Source organism: Acomys minous (assembly GCF_964271855.1).
Source record: "Acomys minous genome assembly, chromosome: 9".
In the NCBI taxonomy this organism is placed as follows: Eukaryota; Metazoa; Chordata; class Mammalia; order Rodentia; family Muridae; genus Acomys; species Acomys minous.
The window spans coordinates 57141830-57154050 of record NC_140490.1 but is presented as its reverse complement, the minus strand read 5'-3'; the positions used below and the strand labels follow the sequence as shown (position 1 = coordinate 57154050).

Below are 12221 nucleotides of genomic sequence, written 5' to 3'. Positions count from 1 at the left end.
ACTTCCTAAGTGGTAAAGCCCTGCAGTGCAGTACCTTTGCATACGAACTAGGATTTCACAAAGTATTTATTTCTTTTACAAAATATTTTTTTATTTATTTAGGGGTGCAGTTCATATAAATACAAGTGCTCCTGGGGCCTGGGAGAAGGCATCAGATCCCCTGGAGCTTATGTTACAGCTGCTTGTAGGCTGCCTGATGTGGGTGCTCTATACACAGTCTATACTGAGCCATTTCTCCCGCCCTAGCCACTTATTTTCTTATTGTTTTCACGAGTGTAAACATGGAGAAAAGTCATGCCTCACCTATCGGTCTGCATTCTTTGATGTTTGATTGGTTGACCATTTGATTACCGTCATTAGCATTTTTGTCCTGGTCACTTCTTAAGTCTCCAGACTAGAGATTCTAAGATGCTCAGGGACTGGCAAGATGGCTCAGTGGGTAAAAGCACATGGCACCAAGCCTGCCAGCCTGAGTTCAATCCCCGGACCCACAAGATGGGAGGGAACAACTGACCCCCACCAACTGGCCTCTGAGGGCATACACAGGCATGAACATATACATGTATATACATAAAGTATGATTAAAAAATAAGTATTCAGTTGAATGAAGTTATCTATTATCTTGTGTGGAACAAAAGCCACATATACTTTGAGTGAGAAATTTCATCTTATAGCATATGAAAAAGTGAGAGAAGTCAAGAATAACAACGCACCATGAACTCAAACCTCACAGATCAAAGCTTGTAAAGTTGTCACTGTTTATTCCAGTATCTCTTTATGAACTGACCTCTATTATGACACCAATGGCCCCCACACTCGATTTAGCACGGCCACTTACCATTGCAGAACCAACACGGCTGACTTTGATGGGGTTCCCTCTACCAGAAAGGTCCATCTGGGCTTTGTCCATCACATACAAGCAAGCATCTAGGATGCCATCTTCAAACTATTTGTGAGAAAGCAATGAGAAACTACTTAATCTCCATTCGGCAAAACCAGATGAGCTGTGCGCAAAGATAGAATGCAACCACAACCTACTGCTTAGAAATGTGGAGTGACCACTGGTAGCCCTTAGCATCAACAATTAAATAGAAGAGAAGGATGCATCCTTTTCTAACTTACCAGTAAAGTAAAGGAGAACAAAAAAGGAAGCCAGAAATACGAACAGAACCATTAGAGAGCCAACGTACTCAAGAAGCACACACTGACTCAAACCTCTTTAGGACACTGTACAAGCTCATTAAGATCCTCCCAACAGGTGGACACATTGCCCAGAGCACAATGATCCCCCAAAGTCACTTGGAAGTCTTAGGCTCTCAAAAGCAGCTCAAGGCTCTGTTTTCTCTTATTTCATGATTAGTATTTCTTTTGCAGAGGCCTATTTGTTTTCTAATGAGAGAATGTAAGGGAAGATCTGGGGAAGAGTTAGGGGAAAGGAAAGCATAATAAGAATATACTGTATGAAAAACATCTATTCTCAACTCAAAAAATATATAAGGAGCTTTCAGATACGTTACAGGAAGGTACTTCAGGTCCTTCTGGATTGCTTGTAAGACAGGAGGAGCCCCCACGTGGGAAAGTCCCTGAAGAACCCCCTCCCCTGATGCTTTGAGAAAAGGTGATTTCTAGAGCCTGAACGGGGAAACGTCTTCAAGCAGAGGATTATAGTATCTCACAGGGAGCCTGGGAGCTAGTTCAATTTTCTTAGGGAAAAAAAAAATCTCTTCACAGGTGCTTCTAGAATTTTCTTAAAACAGAATAAAGGCCAATTTTTTAAAAAAATGGCAGCATGGGGAAATTTTATCTCTACTGTACTATAATGCAGTAGAAGATTCCTTTCAATATAGAAACATTAGATGTTACCTACCCAAGTATTGTGACAGAAACTACAATCTTAATGGCTAATTACTATGTAATTGCTTATTAAATCTAGCTAGAATACTGAATATGGTGTATCCTAGAGAGCTGGGATATATGATATAATATAATTTAGGCATAATTACTTTTGTTGGTATATAAATAAATCATTATTTTGGGTATTACTAAACAGCACATCTCAGTTGTGTTAGCCACAAACCACAGCATTAAGGACACCATTAGAGAAATCATTTTTCCTTGAATCACTGTAAACAACTGGTTTGTTCTGTTATCTTGTCAGACTGCCCTAAGTTGATGGCCTTGTTGAATAATGGCACAGGGCCCATGCTTACTCAAAGTCACAGTTGCCAGGTACAACCTTACTGTGCTGGGATGTCTTCCTAATTCTTCTTGATTGCTTTTTGATGACTTCTTCTTTCACTAGCTACCTATATAGCATCATATTAAAATCATAAATGGCCTCACATCTGCTGTAGTTTGGAAGTGGTTTTGGTTTTCAGAGGAGTGACACTGAGCTGATAGACTCTTCAGGAGTGAGGCTAATACAAGGTGCTGATGTCACAGGAGCACTGATGCCTTAGATGGGACTGATGCAATCTTAGGGAGCAGCATATAGAGCAGCCTATATGCCCGGCCTGTTATGTACCTGGTTAGTTCCCCCTTTCTTTCTCCATTAAGTTGTAATGGCATTAAGGGGATCTTTGCATAAGTTGATCATATGGAACTGTCTAATCTGGAAATTTCAGCTTCCAAAACAATGAGATAAATAAACCCCTTTCTTTTATCAAGAATACAGCCTCTGTTTTTATGTTATAGTAACTGAAAACAAAAGGTAGTACCTAAAGTCTAGGTCATGAAGACTCAAGGCAAGGGTAACAGAAAATAAATAATAAAGGCTGTGTGTCATTTAGGAAGAGGTAGGATGGTGACTAGAGGGCTAGACGTGAATTTAAAAAAATTCAAGTAACCATAGACTGTATTTTGACAGGACATTAGAGATGCGTGGTGGGAAAGCCTGAATACAGAATGTAATTCTTAGGGGCCAAAGTGAAGCCAGTCACTAAACTGTAGATGGGGATAAGAGTTCATGATGATGGGATTGACAGTCAGACTATGTGAGGAACACAAAGAAATTCTATATGGATGCCAGGAGTCAAGACAGAACCGTGGGACCTGGTGTGGTCAGATAGCAAGAAATCTTTCCCTGGACACACATAGCAATAATGCTGAGGTCAAGGCATTTATTCCAGGGACCCCCTAAGAGATAAACACCCATTTCCTTCCTATTGAAAATCAACTAACACCTTTAGATCACAGGACACACATGCATCTATGGAAACAGAGCAAAACTCCATTTATACCAGTGTCAAAAACACTAAGTGAACTAGTTCGAATTATTGACTATGTTACAGAATTACTGTTATCTACTTTTGCCCCCAAATAGTAATTTGAGATTGAAATTGATGGAAATATCTTTGGATATTTTCTGGAAAAATCTAGGGGAGACATCCTTTGGCAAAATAGGAATACTCTTTCCTTAGTAACTATTGCTTGTAGACTCACGTGGCTTTTTATCTCTTTTTAATTACTTCCATTACATTTTTGCTTATTAGTGATGTTTGTGTATGAGAGAGAGAGAGAGAGAGAGAGAGAGAGAGAGAGAGAGAGAGAGAGAGAGAGAACAGCACGTGTGCTGGGTTCAGGGACACTTTCCTTCTACCATGTGGGGTCCTTTTCTGAACTCAGACTGTTAAGTTTGCTGGTGAGTGCCTTTACTCACTGAGCTATACCACTCGCCCCAAATACTTAAGAAAAAAAAAAAAACAGGACTCCTTTAAATTTGGCACGCCCTCTGCTAACTGCTATATTAAAAATACCTTCATAAGCAAAGAACATTTTCAGCCCATTTCAGGTTGAAATAATGAGATGTCACAGTTTCTAGGTTGCCAAAGTGTATCTCAGTGACTGCCATGTTAGCTGTAGGCTTCCTGATCTCGGGGACATTTGTAATAAGAGGAAGATAGGGTGGCTCCAGCTGATAAATTATGCAGGTGTCTCTCTGAGTCTCCACTTCCATGCACTCTGTCTTGGAGTCTCAGATCCTGAAAAGCAGGAAATTGCACTCTTTTCTAATATAGATGCCTGGCACCTGGCAGTAATAAATGTGACCAAAAAATATTAAGGAAAAAAATGTCCTTGACAATGACAAATTTTAAGTGGCTCACCTGGCCATAGCTCCAGCTTCTGCTCTTGATGTCATTGAAGTCCCCGTAAAATATCACTCCGATGTCGTTGAGTACATACTCTTCTCTCTCCTTCTCATCATCCAGATACACGGCGTCCTCTGCATCAGGACCAGAACACAGTGACCTTTAGCCAACCACTCTGCTTCCAAACCCGTGCAAGCTCATGCCATGACGAGGCTGAGCATCAGTCCACCCAGAGTAAAGATGTCTTTCATTTCTCAAAGCACAACTCATTCCCCAATATTTTTTAACCGCATTGAACACATAATCAGTACCAAGGATCGGTCTGTAAATGAGGGCATTTGTCAGCAAAATGCTGACAAACTCTGGCTCTGGATGTCTTGAAGCACAATTAAATCGACGTGTCTCATTGAACATTCTGTGATGCGGGCACTTTGAGGATTCACAGCCACATTCTGGTGGTGCTCAGGCAAATTTCCAGTCTACTGAAGTTAAAAGAAACTCAACTGAAAATGATGTATGAAATAAATCTGGGACGTGTTGGGGTGTGGAAACGTCATGTGCTATCCCTCACGGTGGCCCACTGGTTTGAAGGAGGAGGCCGACTGTCAGTTATCTCATAATGAAAAGACCTTATGGATGCGTTTGCTGGTGGATGAGCTCAGCATTCCTTCTCAATTAGCCTCAACCATTGCAAGGCCTTTCTGGTGGCTCTAATCTCAAGAAGGCCTTACTCCCACCTACTTAGCCATCTGTCTGGTACATATTCCCAGACCCAGAAAAGCATATTCTTCTGCACAGGCAGGATCACAAAGGTGTTGATGGCACTCAGGTAAATTTGCATCGACTGAAACAGGGTCAATCCTGGTTCTGATTTATTGTGTCTTTTTGCTCATCTCTCACCTCTATTAGCCTTTAAAGCAATGTCCTCTTTGTGCTCTGGTCCATTTTAAAAAATCTGTCTTTCCTGTCTGTCTGTCTGTCTTGTAATAATACTCAACTTTGGCTGAGTATTACAATCACCTGGAGAGATTTGCCAATGAAATTCTCAAAGGATGGATACATACATACATACATACATACATACATACATACATACATACACACACACACACATATATAAATTTCCTATTTGGTGTTAAGATTTGGATTTTAAATGTGCTCCAAAGGCCTAAGCATTGCCAGTTTAGCCTGTGGCCTGTGGCAGTATCAGGAGATAGTGAAGCATTTTTATCCATCAGGACCTTGTGGAAGGAAATGAGGTCACTGAGAGAGCATGTTTGGATGGGGTTTTGAACCCTAGATTCCTCCTCTCTCTTTTCTACTTTCTTGCCACTGAGAACAGATTCTTCACCCTGTCCTTTTGAGACAGTTCTGCCTCAGGATAGCCCAAAGGCTATGGCCCAAGTGATCATGGACTAAAGCATCACAAACTGTAGGCCAATAATAAACCTTTCTTTCATGAAATGAATTTGTCTTGGGCATTTTGTCACTCAGCTGCAAACTGGCTAACACACCCATGCTGTACCCTGCATCAATTAAATCTGAACCTCCAGGATGGGATGAATTGCAGACATTTGGGGTTTTGTTTTGTTTCTCAGCTCCTTCCGTGATTTTTGTAGCAGCCAAAGCCATAGCCCCTCAATCCTCAAAGAATGGCTGGAAAGATAAGCAACATCCATATCCTTGGCAACCTGCAAAACATCAGTCTACCTCCCACACCCCTTAGTTAACTAACGGGACTCTCAGGGGAATAACAAGCACAGTGGATCCTACAGAGCCTGCTTGGTCTGGTCAATTCTGGCCATATCCTGCTCTCTCCTTGGTCATGGTGTCTTCTCATAGTAATAGAACAGTGATTAAGACAAGAGGCAAAGTAAATTCCTATGAAAAAAAGAATAACTTATTCCAAAATTGGGTCAAGAAACATGAGATGAGGCTGAAACCTTTCTTCCTGACAGGAAGCAAGAGAATCAATGATCCCAGGAGCTGTGACAAAAGAGTAGCTAATACTAGAGAAAGAAAAGTCATTGTGAAAGAGTAGAAGACATCAGATATTTCAGTATCTGTGAGTTAATGTCTGTAAATGTATTGGTCATTTTTATAGAGTGCTAGGAACCAGCTTTCTGATTTGAACACAGAGAATTTAGAAAAGACTAACAAACTATCATGCTAATACAGAAAGACTGAGAGAGTTAGATGTGGCTCTTTGTAACTACTAATGAAATCATAGGAGTAAACTGATATCATTAGCTCAAAGGATAGCTTTGTAATGGATGCATGAGTGCAATAAAATAAGATTCTATTGATTAATCTAAACATCCATATCTATTGATTGAATACATGCTTGGCATGAAGTGTTTTTACTCTACCAAGAAAACATCCAGAATGTTTGAGAGTGAATTCGATCTAGTCTTTAGATATAAGTAACTACTTAGCAGAAAATGCCATGGAGGTTACAGGCACATATTTTAGGACATCAAGACTCAAGATTAGCAAACTAAGAATATGGTAAGTTCTACATGACAATGCAGTTTCTGCAATGATTTTGTGGTAAAACTAATAAATAAGTGACGAGGATTGTTGAGGACATGCCAAAAAGTTCAAACTATAGATATTGATTTGAACAGCAGCAGCAGCAACAACAAAACAATCCTGTAAAGCAAATTTTAGATTGGTAAAATTTGGTTATGGACTAGGAAACCAAGAACTCTTATTGATTTTGTTATAATAATTTTATAGTCATGTAACAGTCAACACCAGGTATATATTCTAAGAGATGTTAACTGGTCATCTTCATTATTTTCTGAACATATTAAACTCTTCTCATGGAAACTAAAGCATTTATGATGCCACTGGGCAATAGCATTATGGGACTACTACTGTATATCAAGGTGGTCATAGGTAGATTTGATGATGTGTCACACAACTTTATGTGTGTGCACAAATATATATATATGTATATATATATACATATATATAATATGTATGTCATGATTTATGCCAAGTCTGAAAGCTGTGTAAATTGATTTCATTATATTAGTTTTTCTGCTCTTGAGTTTATTTTAAACATTTTATAATAAAAATAAGCTTTCCCTATGTGCATGAAAGAAAACTTAAATAAGTGAAAATATACAAAGCTTCTAATTGGATGTGAAGATTCAATGTAAAGATATGAATTCATTGATATAATCAAGATGAATTCAATTAACATGCCACTCGGGCTTTAGAATTATGAATGTTGTCTCAAAAGTTTGACTGAAACAAAGAATTTGGGAAATTTTGCTGAAGAGCAGAGTGTTTTAAAAAAAGAAAATGAGGGTGACAGATTCCTTCTGACTCTGGCTACCTTTGGTGTATGGGCATTTATCCGAGGCACAGCAACAGGACATTGCATGTGCTTACTGCAGAGCCGGGTGACCATATAGCTCCATTGTTTCCATTAGTGAGATGTATTCTGGCGAAACCACTGGTCCAACAGTGAGTGTCTTCACCGCTGTACAAGAAGAGGAGACTCTCTCATGGAGGTCGACCTGGTCTAGAGGCCTCATCTAGATGAACCCAATGCCAAGACTCTGAGAATAAATGCTTATCTCTGCATGCCGCTAAGGTTTTCTGGTTCTATCTTACTGAGTCTTACTATGAATGCAACTAACTGAAGCCGGGCTATAACTAAAACTAATATTGGCATGGCAACATAGAAGACCTCAGTGTACATTAGAGCTTGATATATAAAGACATGGTTTTTAAGGTCTTTGAGTGTTGGTTGATCTCATCACTACACGGAGTTGTGACTACTGTTTGTCCACATAGGAAAGGAGTTTCTGTAACACCTCATTCACCTGTGACATGAAAACGTATTGACGGGGTTAAGATCTGCATGTGTCTCTTCCTATCAATTCTTAGCTCACTCAACATGTTCCAGATGATATCACACACATGGAAGCAAAACAGTAAGTGCACACCAAGATCCTCAACTTCCCTCATAATCATAGAGATGCAAGCTAAAACAACAGCAAATTAATGGCAACTTCCTACTGGGTTATCAAACATTAAAACAAGTGGTGACAGCTGCTAACAATAAGGGTAAGAAGAAATGGGTATTCTTCCATAGAGTGCCTGTACTATAAAACAATACGCCTTTCATTAAGGGGTTGTTTATACTTTACAGTGTGTGTGTGTGTGTCTGTGTGTGTCTGTGTGTCTGTGTAGGGTATGTACATGTGAAGTTAGTTACCAGAATAGGCCAGAGAGGACTTCAGAACTGGTGGTGGAGGTAGGGAGCTAGCACTGGGGAGTTGGCAACTAAACTCATGTCCTCTGCAGGAGCAGTATGTTCTTTCAAGCACCGATCCATCTCTCCAGCCCTGTGTCCATAGCTTTTTAAAGGAATAGTGTGGTAGTATCTATGCAAATTTAAAATGTGAACCTACCACTAAGTAATGCTGCTTCTGAGTGTCTATGGAAACATATTTCTGTAGCGTATGTACAGCATTCAATGCGACATGTTCTAAGTTACTGTAAATAATATCTGTATACTGGTAGAGAAAACTCTCTGAAATATATAGTATGGGAAAGCAAGCAAAGCATATAACTATATTGTACTTTAAAATCCAAATGCTTAGCCAGGCAGCGATGGCACACACCTTTAATCCCAGCACTAGGGAAGCAGAGGCAGTTGGATCTCTGAATTTGAGGCCAGTCTGGTATACAAGGTAAGTTGCAGGACAGAGAAACCCTGTCTCAATGCCCCACCCCCAAATCCAAATGCTTGCTTCAGTTTTGTATGTAGACATTATTATAGAAAACCACAATAAAACATCTGGTATATATATATATATAAAAGGTGTTTTTCTCTGGGTAGTCTCTAGGATTGGAAAGTCAGTGAAAATGAAAATATATATTGATGTATATACATTATCTAAAAGACTGTATATTGCATTAATTAATTGCCAATTAAAATGTTTTAAATGGGTGGAGATACATCAGAATATTAATAGTTGTTCTCTCTGATTTGTAGATATGAGTTCATTCTGTGTATTGAGTCTCTTTTCTTTTCTTCTTTTTTTTTTGGCATATGTTATGTGTGTGTGGCTGTGTGCTCGCTTGTGTTGGAGCACATATATGTGTAAAGGTGTGTGTGGAGGCCAGAGGCTGACGTCCAGTGCCCTCAATTGCTCTCCATGTTATACACTGAGTCCAAGTCTCTCGCTTGAGTCCCGAGCTTACACATTCAGCTAGTCTGGCTACCCAGTTTGTGCTAGGATTGCAGCAGTATGACACCCATCCAACGTTTATTGGGCACTATAAATGCCCAATATATGGCCAAGATAGGGATCTGAACTCCAGTAACTCACATTTCCATGACACATACTTTACACACTGAGCCATCTCCCCACTTCTATTTTGTGGCTCTGTAAAACTTTTGTTATCAGAAAAAGTGATTTTGGAAACATATTTGCATTTAAGTGAAGCTACCTATTTATTAGAGGTTAAAAAGTCCAACTACTTTTTGTTTATTTTGGAGACAGGCTATTTCTATGTAGTACAGGCTTATGTTGAACTTAACATCCTTCTGCCAAAGTCTCTCAAGTACTGACACTATAGGCCTATATCACCTTGCCCAGCTTGCACCCAACTTAGGTGCCTTAATTCTTTTCTTTAAGAGCAATAGGGCTGCAATTATCAGCATTTTCATTACCCATTATATGAACAGAACTTATATTTTCTTGTGCCATTTAAAAAACAGGCTGGATTAAGCCTTGGCTTCTTATATCTCCATGGTGTAAATGTAATTATTTACCAAACAATTATATATTTATAATTGTGCCACAAACTTTCAATTTTCTATATAATCCCAGTGTTCAGGAGGTTGAGGCAGGAGGATTGTTAATTTGAGGCTAAGATTGGGCTATTTATGAGACCATCCTATCCAAAAAGCACAAAGGAACTAGCAGCCCCGCCCTAACTGATGCACTAAAAGTCATGAACCCCACTAAAAGGGCACTACATTAGGTACACTTTCACACAAGGAAGCCAAGGACAAGGACAAGGCAATGAGGACATAGAGAGAGGAACTTAGAAGCAGGTGGCTCGCAGACTCAAATGCTGTCCTGGGCCTACTAAGAACCTAGGTTCTAAGTAACCTTCAGCAAAGGACCACCATTGGCAAGGCCATAATTCTAGTGAGATTAGAAAGCAGGATTTGATTGTTAACTGTCTCCAACATCACCAAAGCATCTGGTCACTGTCCCCAGGGCTCAGCACCACGGTAAAAATTGTATGCACACACACACACACACACACACACACAGAGAGAGAGAGAGAGAGAGAGAGAGAGAGAGAGAGAGAGAGAGAGAGAGAGAGAGAGAGAGTAAGAAATAAGTGAATGCCTATTGCAGAATTTCGAGATAAAGATGATGTCTTCAGCTTATAATGTGAGAGAAGTTCAAGCACATAAGAATTTACTGTTGTGCTGGGATGTTGTAAATCTGAGAGCTGTAAACAGACAGAGCTCTATGGCCAACACTAGCCTACCCTGATGTAAATCCTACCTCAAACCAGCCAGGCATAATCACGAATCCTCAACAAGGCAAGAGAGTCAAATGGAAACCCCAATTTTAATTTTAAATTTATGATTTTAAAAGAAGGTTAAGGGTGAAAGGCTATACTTTATGTCCTGTGTTTTATTCAGATCTGTCACTTTAAAGTACAGCTGCTCGAAATGAATCAGGAAAAAAAAATCACTATGGAAACTCCCCATAATCCCTATTTTAGAAAGGCTAATAAAAATAATAAAATGGAATCATGTTTCTATTTTGATATTTGTATGCTGCTGGTTGTTTTTGTTTGTTTTAATATTTGAGATTGGTTTCAGTTCCAAGGGAAATTTAATTACTGCTTAGTCAAATGGATTCCACACATAAGAAAAATAAACTAACAAATAACTCATTGTTCTAAAGGCCCAGCCATTTGGGCTACTTGATGCTAGTGTGTACAGGATTTGGGAGCTTTGGGTGAGGAGATAGAGAGGCCAAGTTAGAAGTGTGTGGGTCATACAATCAAAGGCTACCTTGGGCCTACTTAGAAATTGGGTTCTAACTAACACCTTGGCAAAGGACCACCATTTGAAATTAAACTCCGAGGTAAACAGATTACGCAGGGTGCCGCTGGCAAACCTAACACAGCCTCTCTATTTGTCTTTTCCTGGCAGATCTGTCACAGGACACACAGAATGCCTTGTAAATGCCCATCCTTCTAGGGTGACTAAAAATGTACATGCGGCATTTACTTTACTTTACTCTTCCTTTGCTGAAAAATTTGAGGTAGTTAAAAAAAATAAAAGAAAATTGTGGGCTACAGAAAAATTTTAGAGTCACATATAAACCTGATTTTATGCTCCACCTTGGACATTACCACTGGCATCCCACCCAGAGTAAGAAGACTTTATAAGAGACATATAAAGACAAATGCCTTATATATTTAGCATCTATGTAGCCCCTCTGGGAGAAAGAGCCTCTTCATTAGCGTATAGGCTCAAAAATTCCTTCTGGTATTTATACACTGTTTTAAAGTTAAACCAGATCCCATGTTCAGTGCCACGAAGTGTATAAGTTAGCAAGACTATAGCTGAACGACCAAAGAAACGATGGTTGAAAGGCTACACACAAGGCGTTTCCATCAGAACTTGGTCTTGCTTCTCAATCCTAAAGGCAATGGATATCACCCACCCTTCCAGAGAAGGTATAGATTTACAGGAAGGGTCAGGATTCCTTTGGCTAATCCAACTTTTATAGATTAGCCTCCTTTTTGTGTAAAAGTTGAGGTGATTCCAAAAAGGCATCAACCTGGGGCTGCGTGGCCTGCAGGCATGTTAGAGATGACTTCCTATCTCCAACAGTTGGAACACACCGGACCATAAAGAAAGGCATTTTCAGAATGTGGCCTTTTATTCTGGAAGGTTCCAATCCATTTCCATCTTGATAGTCTACTGTAGCCATTAAGGAGCCTTTTGCTATATACCTCTTAACTCCAGTACTGATGAGACACTAAATGGTCCTTAGTGACTGGACCATTATCGTTTTTTGGAAACAAGATGCATGAAGCTACAGCAGGCAGCAGCTTGCGAGTTTATTT

General features: G+C 39.6%; 1 protein-coding gene across 1 annotated transcript in view; it reads right to left on the bottom strand.

Annotated features, from left to right (window-relative positions):
* The window catches only part of F13A1 (coagulation factor XIII A chain), a 159839-nt gene that overhangs the window by 92489 nt on the left and 55129 nt on the right, over window positions 1-12221 (bottom strand). The window contains exons 5-6 of the mRNA XM_084796409.1: window positions 4104-4222; window positions 839-946 (exon numbers count right to left, since the gene is read on the bottom strand). Coding sequence (XP_084652535.1) covers window positions 839-946; window positions 4104-4222 — 227 coding nt within the window. The remainder of the gene's footprint in view (window positions 1-838; window positions 947-4103; window positions 4223-12221) is intronic.